Source organism: Diadema antillarum, unplaced genomic scaffold, assembly GCF_040938485.1.
Source record: "Diadema antillarum isolate AM-2024a unplaced genomic scaffold, OU_Dant_1.0 scf00000047, whole genome shotgun sequence".
In the NCBI taxonomy this organism is placed as follows: domain Eukaryota; kingdom Metazoa; phylum Echinodermata; class Echinoidea; order Diadematoida; family Diadematidae; genus Diadema; species Diadema antillarum.
Window position 1 is genome coordinate 1,659,967 of NW_027270936.1, and position 20,501 is coordinate 1,680,467.

At 37.7% G+C, this 20,501-nt stretch overlaps 1 protein-coding gene across 2 annotated transcripts in view; it reads right to left on the bottom strand.

The window, feature by feature from the left end:
- LOC139715381 (uncharacterized) overlaps nt 1-20,501 on the bottom strand; it is a 359,010-nt gene that overhangs the window by 176,009 nt on the left and 162,500 nt on the right. For both annotated transcript variants that reach the window (XM_071626956.1, XM_071626954.1), the window contains one exon: nt 11,963-12,150. In XM_071626956.1, the coding sequence (XP_071483057.1) occupies nt 11,963-12,150 (188 nt within the window). The remainder of the gene's footprint in view (nt 1-11,962; nt 12,151-20,501) is intronic.

The following is a 20,501-nucleotide window of genomic DNA, read 5'->3' on the forward strand; positions in this document are numbered from 1 at the left end:
CCTCTCCTGCACCTCCCCGGCATATTTCCACTAATACACTTAATATATTTTCTTAATTTTAGGACAAAAACAAATCTCAGATATTTCACCAAAAGAGTGCGCTCAATCTCTGAATTTCAAATTGGAAAATGCCAAATTCTCAATCGTATGGGAAGGAGTTTTCTCCCCACATACTTCCCCCTCCCCGATACTTTCCTGAATATATATTTCTTCTAGCGTTAAATATAAAACAAATATCAGATATTTCACCAAAAAGGTGCAACAGATCTGTAAATTTAAGGTCTGAAAATACGAAATTTTGCCCTCGTGTGGGAGCGGGCAACCCTATGACCGCGCACTTCCATGATTACATAACTTTTTGTTCCTTTTTTAATGGAAACAAAAATTTAAAATTTCACCAATAGGGTGCATCAGATGTCTGAATATCAAGTCTGAAAATGCAAAATCTTCCTGATGTTGGGGGGAGGGGGAGGGAATCCCCCTTTCACACCCTCCCATATATTGCCCATTTCCCTGAATACTATACTTTATATATTTCCTACTCTTTGATGGAAGCAATTCAATATCTAACCAAACGTTTGCGCTATATGTTTCACTTTCGAGTAAAAAGAAGATCCCTCGTGTAGGAGAGGAGTATTCCAGTGCCACATTCTCTGATTTCTATCTATAATATAGTTTTACCTAATCTACACGAAATGAATAAGATAATTTAGACACTTTGTTTTAATAGGTGGAGCAATATACGTGCAGCGAAGAAATTCACTGTCGTGTGATGAATTACACATTATTTTGTCGCACATGCAGACACTCATTTTCAACATTTATGTAGCACAGACATCAGCAAGAATTGTTTTTACTTCTTGAGTGATAACTGACAGTTTCAAATGGAACTCACCTCATGGTAGACACCAAATGCGTTGGTAGTAAAAAAGGGCTAGCACTTAATTTTCATTCCATGTGCTTGAGGTGACGAAAATAGACCATGTGGTAAAAAGATCTAGTAGGCTCTCTGTTTAGCAACAAATACGATGGTGAAATGTTTCTCTCGTAACAAGGACACACTCTGAGTTTAACATCCAAATATTTTATTTGTATACTTTACTCATAAGAACTATTTTTAAATAAAAATGTTTCTTATAAACTATACTAACATTTACATAATTGTGAGATAAAATTGTGACTGCCGGCCATTTTGCACGCCATTTTGCATTTTAGGAAGAGGTCGAGCGGTTTAATCGGGACATGCGTGCGTCAACATCCTCTTAATATGTATTTCATTGAGTTCTTTATGTTTCGAAACATAGACGCTTAAATTTTGTATTGGGTTGCCTAGTTGAAAAGTTATATGTATTTAAGGAAATGGCGGCCATTTTGGACGCCATCTTGGATTACGGTACTTGTGTCCGTCAACATCTCTTAATATGTATTTTACTGAGTTCCTCATCCTTCAAAACATATATTTAGACATCTAAATTTGGTATGTGCGGTACCTGGCTGGAAAGTTATAAGAATTTCAAAATATGGCGGCCATTTTGGACGCCATCTTGGATTACCGTACTTGCGCGCATCAAAATCTCTTTATATGTGTTTTATTGAGTTCTTCATGCTTAAAAACATATATTTAGACATTTAAATTTTGTACTTTGGTTCTCTGGTTGAAAAGTTATAAGAATTTCTGGATATGGCGGCCATTTTGGACGCCATCTTGGATTGCGGAAAACGCTCAAAGAGGATTAATGAGGACTTTTAGTATGTTATTCTAGACATTTTTCTGGACCTATCCTGAAAAAATCAGCTTGTTACCAAAAATGTCCAGGTTTAAGCCTTTTTTGACCTAATGCTCTTGGACTATATTTGCCATCTGATTAGTGATAATTTTTCCATCACGTGACATTCGCAGAAGAAATACCATTGCACGCTACAAATGTCGAGAGTGCAATTTTTGTCGAGTAGTTTAGGATATTGCACTCCAACGTCGTCCCTTTACGTTTATTGTCATGGTATGAGTTGATTTTTTTAAAACCAACTAGTAGTTTTCACCATCGTGCTCTCCTCTGACGTCATAATACTCATACTTTTCTAGCGGGGGCACTCAATCAGTTACAAATGCGGCTCAATCGCTTATTTACTGTCAACAAATTTAAAGGGGAAGGCTAGTAACTGATCAGTGGGAATCAGTGGAAATGCTGGGAGATGATTGTTCCAATCAGATAAGTCTCATAGATGATACCTCTGTAATAGTAGTCAAAATTCGTTTGAGCAATGAGACGAAAACCAACAAAACAAAATGCCATGTATCATCGCTCGAGTTTCCAACATTTGTCGTCACCCGACCAACAATAAGTGACGAATCAAATGGAACATTTAATTATGGGAAAGCGGACTGCGTTACGATTTTTAAACGTTGCGAGCAATTCTTTAAAAAAAAAAAAGAGAAAATGAGGCAAAGTTCAAGAAATTAGAAAAAGCACGTAAATGCAGGCGATCATGTTTAATAGTCAAAGTAAGAGATTACAATCGGCCATGCGGATGTATATGATTGCCTTATTTACATGTCTGATTTCCATAAACTATGTTATATCTAAATTTAAGTTCCCTTCCCTCCTTGATAAAAGTTATGTTGGGTTTTCGCTAAAGGCATTTATTAGGACACGCTATAAAAACGACAACAAATGACTACTATACATCAAAAGATGACCTATGCATGAACCACAATAATTCTGTACGTTCTGATATAATGCAACTGCTTGTTTGTCTGTTTGTTTGTTTGTTTGCTTGTTTGTTTTGAATTACCATGGTCTTTGTCGGGGGAAAGATGAAGAAAAATAGTAGAGTGTATCACTCTCAAATCCGGATGATAGCGATAAGTGTGTATTCCCCGCCCTTTCTATACAGGTAAACGATTTAAGCTTGGTATGCTATTATAAAAGCCTTGTGTCACGCAGAAGAACTGATTCCGCGATCACTTTCAACCTTTCATAAAATTCACGTTTTAAGATAGTAACGATAGCTTGTAGGAGATAAAGTAAGTTGGCGTCCCTGGCTGTGGTTCTGAACACAAAAGGGGACTGAAAAAATCTTTTACAAATTAGCAGACATAATGCCGATCCTCCAACACTGTCGCTCCGTTACGTCACTAATTCTGCTATCAATAGCGAAAAAAAGAATTGTACTGGTTGCGTGATTATCCACCCCGTGATAGCAGGAAGTTACCTTTCATTGTTCAAGGCTTCGTTGATGCCGGGTTTACTCGGATACAAGGCGTGAACAGTGTCGTCCGAGTTCTTTCATTCGGAATTCCTCAGAATACACAATTCAATAGGCAATTAGCGCTGCTACTTCGCAAAGCCAAATTCTTTGCAGACTTGACCTCTCACATGTCAGCTACACGTAAGACACGACAAACAACTATCATTACACACATTCTGATTTTTTTAAAAATGAAGAAAAACACATTTGAGTAGCGACACAGCTTTCTGTCACTTTCTCATAGGTCCTACTTCTAAAAAATACACAAATGACAAGAGTCAGAATATCCTCCAAAGGGAACACGAGCTATTTGGGCATTGATAATGTTTGTCGTCCGATTTCTCTCCATGCCGTTGCGGCCCAAACCATCATAAGAAAATAGGGCAATAAGTTTTATTAACCGGGGAAATAAAATTACGCATTACACACATTTGGCTTAAATTATCATGCGAATTGTCGACTTTATAAAGACGAGAATAATTGACAACTTATGCCATGCTATATCTCCAAAGATGAACTTTAAACAGCAAGTCACATACCAGGGAACGACAGTTATACATGTACATAATTATTTGAATGAATTCATTAATGAGGCCAATAAAAGTTGTAAAAGTACACGCACATAGAGAGAGAGGTTTCAAGTTCGATATGTGATCATGTATTAGCTCATTGATAAAGTATCATAAATTTTGCGTGATCATTCGTTGGAATTTTTTTCAGCGCCATTTGTGCGTCACATCAATCACCACTTCATGAAATGTGGTGCATGTATCAAACGCAACTCGCTGGTCATGCAATTGATAGCCTTGGTCAGCTCACTGTTATTGCGTAATTAAGCCCTCGCCGCCGCCGACGCCGCCGCGCGCACCATGCTTTGTTTTGTCTTCAATGGGATCAAGAGCAATGCTTCATTAGCATACGCCCTAGCAACGGAGGCGGAGTCTCAATCGGGCAAGAACAATAGGTGCGAAACGCAGCGCAAAGGCGAGCGTTCGAAAAAAATGTAACCGAAAAAATTTGTCTCAGAAAAACTGTGATTTGGGACACTTGTCCTCATTTTTACACGCTGAAATTTTCTGTACAAATAGATAAAACGTCAAGGAATCAAAATCCGTCATAAAAAATTTTCGACCCAAGTAGTGCTTCCCCTTCATTTTCGGCTCATTACGGGAAAAGTCCCCGTGCGACTTATGACTCATTTTGTCGGAGCGCCACACATATTTGTATGCTCAAATCGAGCTCAAAATTTTTTTTGCACACGTTTCAGACCATTTGGAACATTTTTTGAAAAATGGAAAAAATTTGACGGACGCGTATGCGCGCGCACATATATGCACGCACAGCTCATATGCAATAGAAATTTCCCGTTTTTTCACACTTATCGGATGCCTGAAATGTCAAGGAATATTTCTACCAAGTTTCAAGTCAATCCGACTCAATATGACGTCATACGGGTCCGTCAAAGTTGAAATTCCTTGTGCGCGTCAATGGCGATATACAGTGCAACAATGCCAAAAAAAAGCCAATTTAAATCCGATTTTACTCGTCAGGATGGTCGGTGACCCCCATTTTCTTTACATATTCTGAAAGCTGATGAGTTGTACAAGTTATTTCATGGGTTGGCGATGTTGGAAAAATGATTAAAAGATATCAAATTTCTTAATAAAGTAAAAAAAAGTAAATTTTCAAAATGACGTCATCCAATTTCAAGTTCACTCGAGCGTATCTCACTTATCCTTTGCCAATTTTCACCCAGATTTCAGTATGTTGTAGCTTATTAAATGCTCTTTCATTAATGTCATAACAACATTTTGATTGGATGATGGCATCACCTCGTAAAAATTGATTGAATGTAATCTTGTCAAATTTGACCAGTTTACGTGTTATCTCTATCGGAGTGCAGTTTTTCTGGAAATGAAAATTGACATGACTGTTCTTTTCGAGCACTAGCTCACTTATGCTTCAGTGAATTTCTCCCAGATTTTAATATGTTGTAGCTGAGACTTTGGGCTATCGTAACTTACCCTTTATTTTTTCATATGGTGTCGGGATCACGTCCAAAAACTTGGTTGAAATTAAAGGTTATCTTTGATGTATTTTCATATTCCTTTCTTTTTGCAACTTTCTTTGCAATAACTCAAGAAATACAAGCCCTATCAGCCCAATATTTTGCACATGTTTAGTTCATGTCACGTACATTTTTTCATAAAATAACAACTACTTGATCGGACACCATCTTGGGTATGTAAACTAGGGTCAAAGGTTATAAATGTTTTATCCTGTATCTTGATGAATACATGTCGTATCTTTCCCATATTTTGCACACGTAAAGACCATGTTACAAGGATCATTTCACAAAATAACCACGTTTTGCTCAGATGCCATCTTGTCTGTGCAGATCGGGGTCAAAGGTCATATGTACTTCTTTCTTTATCTTCGTTATGACGTGTTATCTCTATGGGAGGGAATTTTTCTAGATGTGAAAATTGACATGATTGTCTTTATCGAGCACTAGCTCACTTACCCTTTGGTGAATTTCTCCCAGATTTTAATATGTTGTAGCTGAGACTGCGCGCTATCACTAGTGTCCCCTTTGTTTTTCATACGCTGTCGGCATTACGTCAAAAAACGTGGTTGAAATTAAAGGTTATCTTTGATGTATTTTCATATTTCTTTCTTTCTGCAACTTTCTTTGCAATAACTAAAAAAGAACATACCCTATCGCCCCCATATTTTGCACATGTTTAGTTCATGTCACGTACATTATTTCATAAAATAACAACTACTTGATCGGACACCATCTTGGGTATGTAAAGTAGGGTCAAAGGTCATGAATGTTTCATCCTGTATCTTGGTAAATACATGTCCTATCTTTCCCATATTTTGCACACGTAAAGACCAGGTTACAAGGATCATTTCACAAGATAACCACTTTTTGCTCAGATGCCATCTTGTCTGTGCAAAGTGGGGGTCAAAGGTCATATGTACTTCTTTTTGTATCTTCGTTATGACGTGTTATCTCTATGGGAGGAAATTTTTCTAGATGTGAAAATTGACATGATTGTCTTTATCGAGCACTAGCTCACTTAACCTTCCGTGAATTTCTTCCAGATTTTAATATGTTGTAGCTGAGACTTTGCGCTATCGTCAGATGCCTATATTGGGATCAGGACTCAAATCATTGATTTTCGAAAAGATCGGATCACCTAATTTGTCAGTGTTGACAAATTCCAAGTCTAGTTCATTTTGAAATTTAAAAGCGAACATCCGAGTTATTTTAGCATCGTTTGGAGCAGAATATTACTGCTATTCACTTACGAACGTAAAATCGTACATACGGAGTTGAATATCTTTGATATTCATTTCCGAACGTCACAGCAAACATTCGACATTTATTTTAGCATCTTCCGAAGTTGAATGTTATTGTTATTTACTTTTGAACATAAAAGCAAACATCAGACATTTATGTTATCATCGTGTACATGGAGTTGAATATTATTGTGTTCATTTCCGAACCATCGAACGCAGCAGAATGTTACTGTTATTCATTTCGAAATTCAAAAGAGAACATCCGAAAGTTATTTTAGCATCGTATGGAGCAGAATATTACTGCTATTCACTTCCGAATGTAAAAGCAACCATCTGACATCTATTTTAGCATCTTCCGGAGCCGAATGCTGTTGCTATTTACTTTCGAAAGTATAGGCAATCATCCGTCATTTAGTTTATCGTACGGAGTTGAATATTTTTGTTATTTATTTCCGAACGTCAAAGGGATCATTCGACATTTACTCTAGCATCTTCGGGAGCTGAATGTTATTGCTATTTACTTTCGAACGTATAAGAGCAAACATCCGGCATTTATCTTATCATCGTACGGAGTTGAATATTATTATTATTCACTTCCGAACGCCAAAGCAAACATTCGGTTTTTATTCTAGTATCATACGGAGTCAAATGTTACCGTGATTCATTTCCAAAATCAAAAGTAGACATGCGACATTTATTTTTGCGTCTTATGGAGCCGACTGTTACCGCTGTTCATTTCCAAAAGTAAAGGGAAACATCTGACCTTTTTTGTGGCCCGATTGGGCCACCAAATTTTCAGCAATGAAATTTGGGTGGCGCAGGTCGTTAAAAGTTGTGAATAGCTAGATGATCGTAACCGATGTCAATATGTCCTAATAATTATTGATACTTGAGTGATGAACGCATGTGCACAACTTCCGCAAGTGTACTTCTTTAGAAAGAAGCGAACAATCAAGGCAGTGGACATCAGAGTGTGATTAAATCGAAAAGAAGCCCCTGAAATCGGAATTTGATGAAAATGGGCAAAGTCGGAACTCCATGAAATGTATTTTGATTGAGCGGTCAAAATAAAGCTCGGTTAAAATATAACGGGAATGTGCCCTTGAATACCCTCGTCCACCCTTGTCCAATCCGCGTCAATCGAGACGCAAATTCCCTAGGATGGATTTTCCGTGTGAGCGGATGGACTCGTCCACTGAACGCGTATACCCGCGGGTACCCGCATGGATACGCGTGAGTGGCCCCGTCCAGATCTCGGAAAAGCATGATGTTTCCAGCGGTCGGCACTGTATGATATTTGGTTCTTCAAATAATTTGTCAAAAATGTCTCACCGTATCTGCATCAGTGTAAATGAACATCAGCTTTCCCAGGTTGACACTTTCAAATATCTTGGAGTCTGGTTAGACCCATTGCTCACATGGAAGGAACACATTCAAAATACCAGCAAGAAGATTGGCGCAAGAATCGCTCGACTCTGCCGCATTAAAAAATACCTACCACAAAGTAGTTTGAAACTTCTTGCGAATTCACTCATTATGCCCCTCTTTGAATACTGTTGCAATGCCTGGTCAAATTGTACTCAAAATACGAAAGACGTAATAATCAAACAGCATAAAAAGATGGCTAGAGTTATAACAGGAGCTGATGTTCGAACTCCGACTCAGGCAATATTAAATGAATTGAGATGGGTACACATCGAAGAAAGGTGGAAGTTTCACAAATGCAAAATGGTATACCATGCTCTAATTAAGTATTAAATCACCGTGTTACTTGTCAAACATGTTTGTCCAGTCTCATTCATTACACAGTCACAGAACTAGAAGTGCTGTTAATGTGGGTCTGAAGATGGGAAAACGGAGATTCTCCCATGAAGCAGCCTTAATCTGGAACCAACTCCCAAATCATGCCAAACAGGCATCCTCAAAACAAGCTTTTACTAATTTGTACTGGAGGAGATAGGGAGACATATTTGAGAATGAGCAAAATATTTGGGTTGTGGGTTTATTTGATACCAAATTGTTCATTATCTGACTTTCATGTGTGCAGGCCTCGAATTAACCTACGGCCACCGACGGCCATGGCCTTTGGTGCCCCTCTCGTCGGCCGCAATGCCTTTTTTTCCTTGATCAACGTTATGGCCAAAAAAATGTGCCCTTTTTCTTGTGGCTGTGGTGCCCTTTTAGAATGAAAGTTATTATTTATGGCGTATAATATGCCCTTTCTCAAAATCTACATTTTAATAAGCTTCAACAACTTTCCTGATCTCAAATATCATACCTTCAGTTCACTCACGTCCCAATATATCTGATTCATTCTCAAAGTATCTTTCTGAGATATGAGACGACGTGTACGTACTTGTACGCCCGGCCAGCTTTTACCGTCCCGACTGCCTCTGCAGCGCAGCGGCCATAGAGTTACTAGCTAAGCAGCAGCGGGCCAGAGCAAGTGGTCGCGCGCAAGCCATGCTAAAAAATGCCAGGCCTGTCGGACGGCTAGGGCTGCGAGCATTGCCATCTCTCTCGCTCTGCATTCATGCCCGCATGCTCAAAGCAAAATGGCGCTGGAAGTGCTCCAAAGCGAGCGCGGCGTATGCGTTGAGAACGTACTGTATTACAGAACCTACATCGTATTGCGTATGGCCTACTGCCTAACATCGTCTGCTGCGGAGAGATCTTATGCGTGTGTGCGCTGCTGGAGTGTAGCAGCACGGTCGATACTACAGCATACAGCTCTATGGGGCATTCACATCACATATAAACACCCAACATGCCCTTCCCAATGTGGCCTTGGTGCCCCTCTGACTGACCTAAGTGCCCTTTAATGGCTGGCTTCTTGGAAAAAGTGCCCTTTTTGTAATGGCCTTACCCCTCCAAAATCCTATTTCAAGGCCCGGGTGTGATTATTAGTATTTTGTGTGGCAAATGTTTTGTGGTTAAACGCTTGTCTCTCTGATTTGAAAGACAAGAGAAATAGGAATATTGTGTCATTTAAGTGCAAATGATAAATAGTACAGTATATCTTTGTAGTAGCATTTTTTCGGATTAAAACTGTGTTGTTATTATTATGAGTGAGATATACAATGTAGAAAGTGATAGTGATTACGACTGCAGATGTAACGTTGAGAGAATTTTGATTCTTTTCTTCATCTGTTATTCTCAGTATTATGATGTTTGTTACATAACCCAAGTGTATTAAATTACATCCAGTAATGTATAGTTAATGATAATTATATGATTTATTTATATGAAATGTATCTTTTTTGCTTTTTTTTTGTTTTTGTTTGACGGCATTTCTGTATATTTCCTTATTTTCTCAAACAATATTATATTTGTATAGGTGGATATAATGAATTTTATATCATCAGATATACTGTTTAAGGTTGAAACAGGATTTTTTTTTCTCTCATATGTTATGTTATCTCAGTCATTATGTATGAAAGAATGGTATTGTGAGCAGGTTATTTGTGTTTATTCAGCTTGCCTGTTTTTAAAGGTCCTACCATAGTATAATTGTAAAAGTATTATATGTAATATGATGTGAAATGAGGAATTATGGATTATGCAATATAAACATGTGCTGTAATTCAGATACATTTTTTTCAATCATTCTGAATTATATCTCATCATATTACTTCTCAGTGAATTGCAATGTTAAATATTAAGTTATTTATGTATATTTCTACCTCCGCAATACTCAACTATCTGGCCATGTTGTAAGTGTACCGTAATTGTATAGTATATTATTTTTTTGATGTGTCTACAATGTCCGTATTTTGTGATGTACGGTATTGTATGTGTAGGGCCTCTGAGAATAACAGTGTTTAGCCAATGACAGAGCTACCCTACTGAAACAAAACAAATAAATTAATAAATAAACAAATAAATAGATAAATATATTTCATTCTGTATTTTGTTAGTGTATGCGGAATTCGGTACCAAAGATGGCAGGTCTGACTCCCTTTTCTAAATGAGAATCCAAACATCTCACGGCCAATGTCCCCTCAAAACAAATGAAACCGGTATGGTCATGCCTATTGGGATCAGGACTCAAATCATTGATTTCCAAGTAGATCGGATCACCTAATTTGTCAGTGTTGACAAATTCCAATCTCTAGTTCAATTTGTTTGTGTCAAAGACCTCTTGGTAAATACATTGTACTCTTGCACAAGCAGACACATGCACAGATTTTTTTACTTGGTGTGCATGACAGAAAAAAATTTATCTGCATTATGTAGGTACAAAAAACTCTACTTCACCAACATCTCTCAATATTTCAAGTCACTATATCACATCCTTTCGTTGTCAATCACTGATGACTGGTATCTGATGACCCCTCCCCAGCGTATCACCACACTCATCTTCAAGTGACGTGTTTCATATCTCGCTTGTTTCTTACAATTGTCTAGCAATGCTAAGGAATTGCTGGTGCGTTTGTTTTTCACTGGACTACCTTTGAAACAGAATACCATTGCCTCCTCCCCTTCCCCTTCTTCTCCCCCAACAACCACACTTTTGATGACACTGACCAAGGACGTGTTAGAGGAGTGGAAACAAGAATCTCTCCTTTGTACCCATGCTCAGTGCTGCCAAGAAGTTATGCGCTCTTCGCAGGTGTTAATAAATTGCTCTGACAAAACACAGCACTTCTGTGTGAATATGCATCATTTCTAAAATACAGCTTACTCCAATAGCCAGCAGCAATTTGTTGCCCCCTTCCCAAGTTTTTGACAGCAATTGCTTAGTGTGCAAAGAATGCAAGACTCGTGAAGAAAATTAGTAAATGCTGTACTTCTTTAACCATAGAAATTAGCTACTAAACATGCAAAAACACACAATAGTCACTGTCTTAATTTGAAAGATGTGATATTAAAGTACTTACCTGGCAAACAATATTATGCACAAATGTGAGCAATATGGTAATATATCTTAAATGCTTTTATGAGACACTTACACTCCTCTTTTCAGAAGAAAAATTTCAAGTAGTTGTTCCACACAAAATTACCACCAAGTTCCATACAGAATTTCAACATTTCATCTGAAATACACTATAAAATTGTTAAAATCAATAATGTCTCCTTTGGTCTCCATGTCCAAACTCTCTGGAAGAGTGGTTTGGAGCATGGAACATCAAAGTCAGTGAAATGCGAAGCATTCAGTTGTGATGCTATAGAACCTACAGTACATGGCTGCATAAATTTGCACAAATTGTGAAGAGGTTCCATTCCTTCTCTAACACCTCCCTGCACTGATATAAAAAAGAAAAGATTGTTGCAAACATGATAAAGACAGTAGCAACGGCAATGATGATGATGAATAATTATTGACTTTAAACAAGGGTGCAAACTGTTAAGTCAAGAATTTCAAAAACTTTGCAGATTTGCTGCAAATGATTAGTCCACTTACTGATATCCCATGTAGCCACAGAGGGAGCAGTCTCTAGAAGTGCAAGCAAGTTCTCCTGTTTGCTACCTTCAGCAAAGTACTTGGCATCATAACCCTGGGCATCACATAGGTCAGCACGGGCTCCTCGCTTAATCAGGAGGTCAACGATATCCTTGTGTCCACTCTCACAGGCAATCATCAGTGGGGTTCTGAAAACAGAAATGCAAAATGTACTTAATCATGGCACTTCCTAACTCCTAGTTCCAGAGAAAAATTTAAAAGATTTCTTAATTCAAAGGTCTGTGAAAAAATAAGGAAACAAGCTCAATCCATAATATTTTTGTATGAATTTTCATTCAAAAAATGCTGTTACCATGGCAATATATTGTTGAGCTTTGAAAAAAGATGAAGTTTACACATCAATACATATGATAGTGGTCACATGTGCCAAGTTTCAAGTCAAATGCTTACAAACTGAGGGAGTAAGCACAATCCACATTATCTTTACCTGCCTTTTATTGAAACGAGGCAAGTGCCAAACGGGTCTCGCCCACTCACGTTTTTTGGCCCTAAAAATTTGTTGACCCCTGTCTGTGAGCTTTGACCTTGTGGTGACCTTCTACTCCCCAAGGGACATCTACCATCCACATCAAGTTCATTGACCCCTGCCTGTGACCTTTGACCTTGAGGTGACCTTCATGTTTAGTAAAATGTGTAACTTTGTATAACCACTCTTCCCTCCAAGTTTGATTGAAATTGAAGTCCTCAGTAGAGTTTTATTCATTCTAGTTTTTGTAGCGTTACGCACAGACAAAGGACAGATGGAGGACGGATGGACGCAGGCAATCCTTTAGTCTCCCCTCACCTCGGTGAGCTCCACAAAAATGATGTTACCATGGCAAAATACTATTCAACATTGACAAAAGATGTGTTTTGCACATCTAAAAAATCTTATCAGTTGCATATGTCCCAAATCTCAAATCAAAAGTTCAAAATCTGAGAGAGTTAGCTCAATCCACAATATTTTTTTTTGTGATTTTTATTGAAAAGTTTGCAAATCTACATACTATAGCTGTCACATGTGCCGAAGTTCAAGTCAAATGGTCACAAACCGACAGAGTAGGTGAGGAGAGACTATGGGATCACCTGTGGCATCAGTCCGTCCATCCATCGTCTGTCCATAATGCTACAAAAACTTGAATAACTCTCTTCAATCAAACTTGGAGGGAAGGCAAGAGTTCTCTTCGAAGTCGATGCTCGAGGTGTTTCTGTTTTATAACTCATATGAGCAAATATATGGTCGGGATTGCATCTGGCTTCAGGAGTTTTCTCAGTATATAACCGAGGGCCACAGCCTGATTGTCCACATCAAAACATGCTTCTCAAATGGTCCTCGCATAGCCATAGCTCTACAACATGATATTGAGAATGCTTTAGTTTATGTTCGGCTTCGTTGTACCGAGATTTCTCAGCAATACAGCGCACCTTTCACGATCCTTTTGTGGGTCTGGGATGGAAAAAAATGAATCTCCTGGGCAATTTTCTCTACAATTCGAGTAAAATTCTGCTTGACACATCGGTATGATGAAAGATAGCCCGACCAAACGACGCCGAATGCGGTCGCCCTTCTAGTGTAACGTGTAGAACCATTTCTACGTACAGTACGTATGAAAACATAAACAGCTAACTGCATTGCGTGGCGATAGGGCTGCAGCTGCGCTGTGATAGACGGGAAACGCTTGAAGGGCAAACCGGGTACTCAGTATCTACACACGTGTACTGTGCGAATAGACAATACACAATACATACACACACACACACACACACACACACACACACACACAAATGTCAAATACCAGTAGCCATTGCCTTCTTCATGCATCCGAGTAACTAGGGAGTGTACGGATAACGAGCAGAACACGGCTGGGAAGAGTTGTGCCTCGGTGACGTCTGACTGTCCGCCAAGACTTGCTCATTAGCATATTCACCATGCAGACTCACACTTTTTCAACCAAAATTTACGAGCTTATTTGGTGATTTGAAAGTTTGTTTTTGGTGAAAGGAGTTTATTGGAGGTACCAACAACAACATATTTTGAAAAAAATTTGTGAGGACTGCCTTATACGGCGCGTTTCAATTATGGCACATAATCTTGGATGTACATGTCCGTTTGTGACTAAACTTGGATGGTAGATGTCCCTTGGGGGATTGAAGGTCACCACAAGTTCAAAGGTCACAGACAGGGGTCAACAAACTTTTAGGGCCCAATGTTAATTTTTTATAGTGCATTTTGATTATGGCTCAAAACTTTTGATCCATATGTATGTTTGTGACCAAACTTGAATGGTAGATGTCCCTTGGGGAATTGAAGGTCACCACAAGGTCAAAGCTCACAAACAGGGGTCAACAAACTTTTAAGGCCCAATGTTAAGTTTATACGGTGCATTTTGATTATGTCCCTATGATCCCTATGTCTGTTTGTGACCAAACTTGGATGAGTTAGCTCAATCCACATTATCTTTGCCTGCTTTTTATTGAAAAAAAAATGCTGTTACCATGGCAATACATTTTTCAACATTGTTGAAACATAAATTTTGAACATAAATCTAAGATTTAAATTGGTCACATGCCAAAACCCAAATCAACTGCTAAAAAACTGAGCAAGACTGTTACTAAATCCACCTGTAAAAGTGTAATTTGCATGATTTTCATTAAAAAAAAAATGCTATTACCACAGCAACACATTGTTTGACAATGACAAAAGATGCATGATATTTGCACAACTCCAATACAGGGGTCACATGTGCCAAGTTTCAAGTCAAATGCTCAAAAACTAAGGGAGTTAGGTCAATCCACATATTTTTGTATGATTTGTACAAAGAATGCTATTACTATGGCAACAGATATATTGACAGTCCCCAGAAAATGTTTTGCATGATATTATAGCAATCATGTACCGTACCTAATCATAACTCAAATGTTTACGGGGGCACTACACGAACAACATTAAAAATGACAAAACAATCACATTTTTTGCATTCATTTCATGAAGAATTTATCAATATTGTTTGATAGATACTTTATTTTCTGCAAATCAATATACATAAGTTACATAATCATGAAGATGCAGGAAATATACAAAGTAAATTCAACGCAGAGTCGTTTGACTTGCATAAACCACGATTATAAGTACATAATCATGAACATGTAGGAAATATATAAAATAAATTTAACACAGTCTTTTAACTTGCATAAACAACGTTATGAAAGAGATTTAATATACAGTATGCATGTCTATGCAGCAGTGATAAGAATAACATTTATAGTTAAGAAACGATTATGCAGAGGGCCGCCATTATAAGCATTGCTTGAAAAGATGGCCGGCCGGAAAAGATAAGGACGTACTAGATTTGTAACAATATAAATTCTGCTGCGAAGGTAGCAGGGGAAGATAGACTCTGGTGTGTGATGGTGGTGGTGGTGAATGTGTGTGCAGGTGCTTGAGGGTGCACAATGACAGATAGGCTGGAATTTAGAATAATGAAATTGGTTTACTGAAAGAGGGGACGATATGCGCTGTTGCTATCGGGAGACCAACATTAGTTGCATAATTTATTTGTTTTTAGTTCGTATTTGAAGTATACTGTAATAAAATGTACTTCTTTAAGTTTGCTTTAAATGAAAACAAGGAGGTACACTGTTTCAACTCCTCAGGAAGAGTGTTCCATGTATCCGGACCTTGATGTCTAATCGAATTTTGAGCAAGTAAAAGCTTCGGATTACTTAAATGAAAATCATGGGAACGACGGGTAGGGTATGAGTTATTCCAAGTTAAATTGCTATCTAGGGTCACTCCTAGGAACTTGGTTGAATGTTTCTCAGCAATGTTTATATCATCAATAAAAATACTTTGAGGAAGGGTGGGATGGGATTGCAACGTATGGAAGTGTATAAAACATGTCTTATCAATATTCAATGAAAGCTTATTACTTTTAAACCATTTTGAGATGTTGCTTAATTCCGTATTTAATGTATCAACCAGTGTTACAATGTCCTTGTGGGAATAAAAAACATTGGTGTTTTTTATTCCAATGTACATGTTTCCAGAGATGTTATCAATACAATGGTATATATTGTAATGTATAATATTGTGCATGGTTACCATGGTAACCAGATGCCTACAGGTGATTGATTACCACAAAATGTCTACTACTGCTGTAAACTTTGGTATTTTTGTTCATTTTTGGTAGATAGATGCAACTAAAAAAAACCAAAAATTTTTATTGATTATTTTTGATTTTTTTTTTCCATTGCCATGGCAACAGGTATTATCCAATCTGGATTCAGCTGTCAATAATTTAAAAACTAAAGCCCATAATTTTAAAATGCTCTTGTAAACTATTAAGCATATCCTTCTGCTTAAGTGTAAGAAATTTGGAAAGAAAATATTGAAGCATTCTCAAGTTATAGCAAAATTTGTAAACAAAGGTATATAAAAACACATTCTGAGAAAACGACCAATGAAAATGAAGATGTCATTTTTTAATAATGAAATACATGAAAAAATCACATTCGCTGTATTTTCAACACACATTTGACCTCAAAGTACAGGCAGATGTCACTTCTAGCAGTATATGGACACATATTTCCCTCGGCTTCAAAATATATATGTTATAATTCACTTGATACACTTTTCACAAATTATTTTGTCAAGAATTATGATTTGGACCCACAAAAACACGGTATAAGGATTATATTCAGTTTTTATTACACTGTAGTCCCACCAATAGAGTTTTGAAAATACATACCTCTACTGCAAAGATGTGCCTTCAAAAGGGTATCAGAAAAAAAAGTATTGTAACCACTTTTACTGCATTTTTTAGTGTAGAAGCTACTGCATATTGAAGATAAGAACCTAAACTGTCACTTAAAGTAAAAAACAGAAAATTGAAGAAATCTTTAATTTTTGGTGTAGTGCCCCCTTAAAAAATGAGAGAGCAGCTCAATTTACAATTTTTGTATTTATATAAAAACTGCTGTAGCCATGGCAACAGATTTTCTTCATTTTCACAAAAAGGTGTATTGCACAATCCACATTCAATTGACCATGTGCTGAATTGGAAACCTGCATTGTTTTAAAACTGAGAGGGTAGTTTGATCAACAACATTTTGTATGATTTTGTGAAAATAAGCCATTACCATGGTAATGCATAACTCCATACTAACGAGAAAGGTGTCTTGCACATATACCTAATATGATAGTAGTCACACATTCCAAATTGAAAGTCAGTTGCGAAAAAGATGAGGGAGTAGTTTGATTAAGAGGTTTAAGAGATGGAGTTCCAACTGGTTGTAATTATTCAAACAGCTGTCAGTTTTCTACTGATGCACAAAAGAATTCCAAAGACCTGTGCATTTGGGGTCGCATTAACTCGGACCACCCGTCAAAGGTGGGCCGAGTTGTCCCGCTGGTTGGTATCCATAGTGTTAATAATCATTTGTTTGTGTTTGTGCTCATTTTGTCTTAATGATGTCTTTTCTAAATGTAAGTTTGATGGAATTGTGTTCAGTAATTTTTCTTTTGGAAGAAATTTCACAACTTTTGGAGAGGTATAATGATGTAAAACTGACATTTCAGACATTTTCTTGGGGGGGGGGGGGGTTTGCGATCACCATAGGTGCACATTCATTTTCTGCACAGTGTATGAACTCAGCCCAGTATAAGTCTAGCCACCGTTTTGTCAGTAAATCTCTGTAAAACTATCACTTTTATCATGCTTGGTCTATTAAGGGTACCTGAAACTGATTTTGTCTTTGAGAAGTCTAATGTTGCGCATGATTAATGATCAAATGTTTGATATTTGTCCACATGATTTCATGCATGGCGTACAGTGAATGATCCATGCCCGTCTCACCACCCTACCAGCAGCTACGTGATATGCAGCTCGCTGACAGAGCAGCGCCATGCTCACATGGCAGGGCGTGAAAAGAGCGGCCGCCTAATTGGCCGGTCGCTCCGTACCATCGTCACTAGCAATTGGAATTGAAGGAAGAATTAAAGGTGTGTGTGTGTGTGTGTCTTTGTTTTGTTATTTCAACAGAGTGGCAGTAGAAAGTAGTAAATTCTTCAGCCTTTGTGCAGAAGCATAACATATTTAATCCAGACTGCATAAATTGACCACCTCCAAGATACATGCAGTACATGGAACTTCTCAGGCTTAGGAGTGGACCCTTTGACTGGCCATCTACTACAATTTGTAACTTATTGGGCATCTCCATGGGTTATAAAAGGTATTTCAGGTAAAATTTAAGGTTGTTGCCATTGACCAACAAACTCTGCTCTAGTGCATATAAATGCCAACTCTGGTCTCTGCTTTTTTTTAAAAAGAATAATCTCACTCCAAAATTTTATCAATCAATCTTATAAGAGTAAAAACATTCCCTGCGGAACAGTGCAAAAATGATCAAAATAACATAAGAAATGACGAAATTATGGCAGTGTGATATTCCAGAATTTTTGAGAAAACACATTCTGTAGGGAATATTTTTCTCTTTCTAATAAAATTGATAATTGAAGAGTTTGTTTTTTGTAGGGCCACAGATTGCATTCTTTTCACTTCTGACCCACCTTAAATTCTGATATACTGCTCATTAACTCTTAACGTGCCATGGTTGCCGAACGGCGACCTTAGTCCTGACGTGCCATGGTCGCCGATCGGCGACTAAGAAGAGCGAGAAAAGCATCGGTCATTTAAGTTCTTGTGGTACCAAAATGCGTTACAACAAGAAACTGCCACTTACATGTACTGGTAGCTGATTAGCATTTCCATTGTTTCTACTAAAAATATGAGTATGCTTACATTGGAAAATTTTGAGTAAATGCCTGATTTTTCAGCTACATGTATTTTTTTCGCGTCGGGAAAATCCGCAGAGAGCGCACCCTCTGCAAGATGTGTATAGATCAAATTTCTCATTGATAAACCACGCGTGTGTATGCTACTGAATCTGCATGTGTTGTCTATGCGTTTCCACTCGCATTGTTCTGCTTGGGCGATCTCCTGCGGGAGCGGCTTTCATTTTGTCCCTAAAAGAGGGTCAAGCTTTCGTTCGTCAGTCAAGTCTTTCATCCTTTTGTCTTGGACAGTGAACTTCACTAATCGTCCCCACGCTAGCATATACAAAAGAAGAACACGCTTTTGTACTTGTCTATGCACATATGTACAGTGGACGGAAAGTAGACCTGTAAACCAAGGTATTGCGCGAACACAAACTCCTCGCAGACAAAGGCCTGCCGATTTCAATAGTGTACGCCCGGCCGTGGTAGAGACAAAAGAAGGATTAGTAGGTGCTTCCTTCTCAAGTGGACAAAAGACACTCTTCCAGGACTGGACCCGGGATTTACTTGAGTTTCAAATACAGTATCTGGACTAAAGGACACAGATTTGGGAATGAATTACCGAGGCAGAAAATGAAATTGAAAAGACAAATTGAACTGCCAATATCTTTGGAATAATACAACTATAGAAGACAAATTTGTTATCATTTGAAAGAGGAAATGTAGCTCTAAAACTCTAAAGTCAAGGGAGCATTCTATTGAAGAAAAATCACGACCGACTCTTTCTTTCCATACTACACAAAAATTTATATTTTTTTAATGATATTGATTATTGCTGCAATATTTCAGGTTCAGATAGATATTACAGCAAACTGACTACATGACAAGAAAGAACAATCATTTCTTGATATTTGTTGTGAAGACTCAATTCAAAACAGTCAATAGTTTCAAAGATATGGCAGTTTTAAATTACATTGTCAATCCAGTTTGCAAACTTTCTGGCGTTGGGTAAAAACGTCTGGCACGTTAGGGTTTTGGGTCTGGCACATTAAGAGTTAAAAGATTGCAAGATCAGAGCAAATTACGAATTATTTGAGAAAAGCGTGTTTCCTAAGTATAATACAGTGTTCACCCCCTTACTCGGAACCGCTTTAGCGGGAACCCCCTTATGTGCAACGAAACTTGATGCTACAACATTTTCATGTGTTATTTCCATTGCTTAATCGGAACCATGAACTGCTTTATTGGGACAAATCTGGCTGAAACACTTCCAATGTCTATGCATTAATGTCTAAATATAAGTATATAACTTTTCTCTGTCTTCTGCATGTTTTAATGCCAATAACACATCTGTTTGGGTCAGACCCATACTATAGGTGCCAGCTTATAATTGCTGTAAGAACTCCCAAAATATCCCCGACATCATAAGAGTCAAGTTACACTGAATTTAGAGTGTATGAATAAGATTTTACATCATGATTTGCCACTAGAAGAAGAAGTGGGTTAATATTCGAGTGCAATTCAATGGATTAGTAAAGTTTTGACTTACTTTTCAATCTTAACCATTGACCTGATGGGTCACATTTTTTTATATCAGCTCATTTTGTTGAGCTGTTGCAATTTTTGTTAAATATTGATTTATCAATGGAATAGATTGCTCTTAAATGTTTGTTTATCATTTATAAACTCTGTAGTTGTTCCCTTAATCCAATTCATTGGATGGAT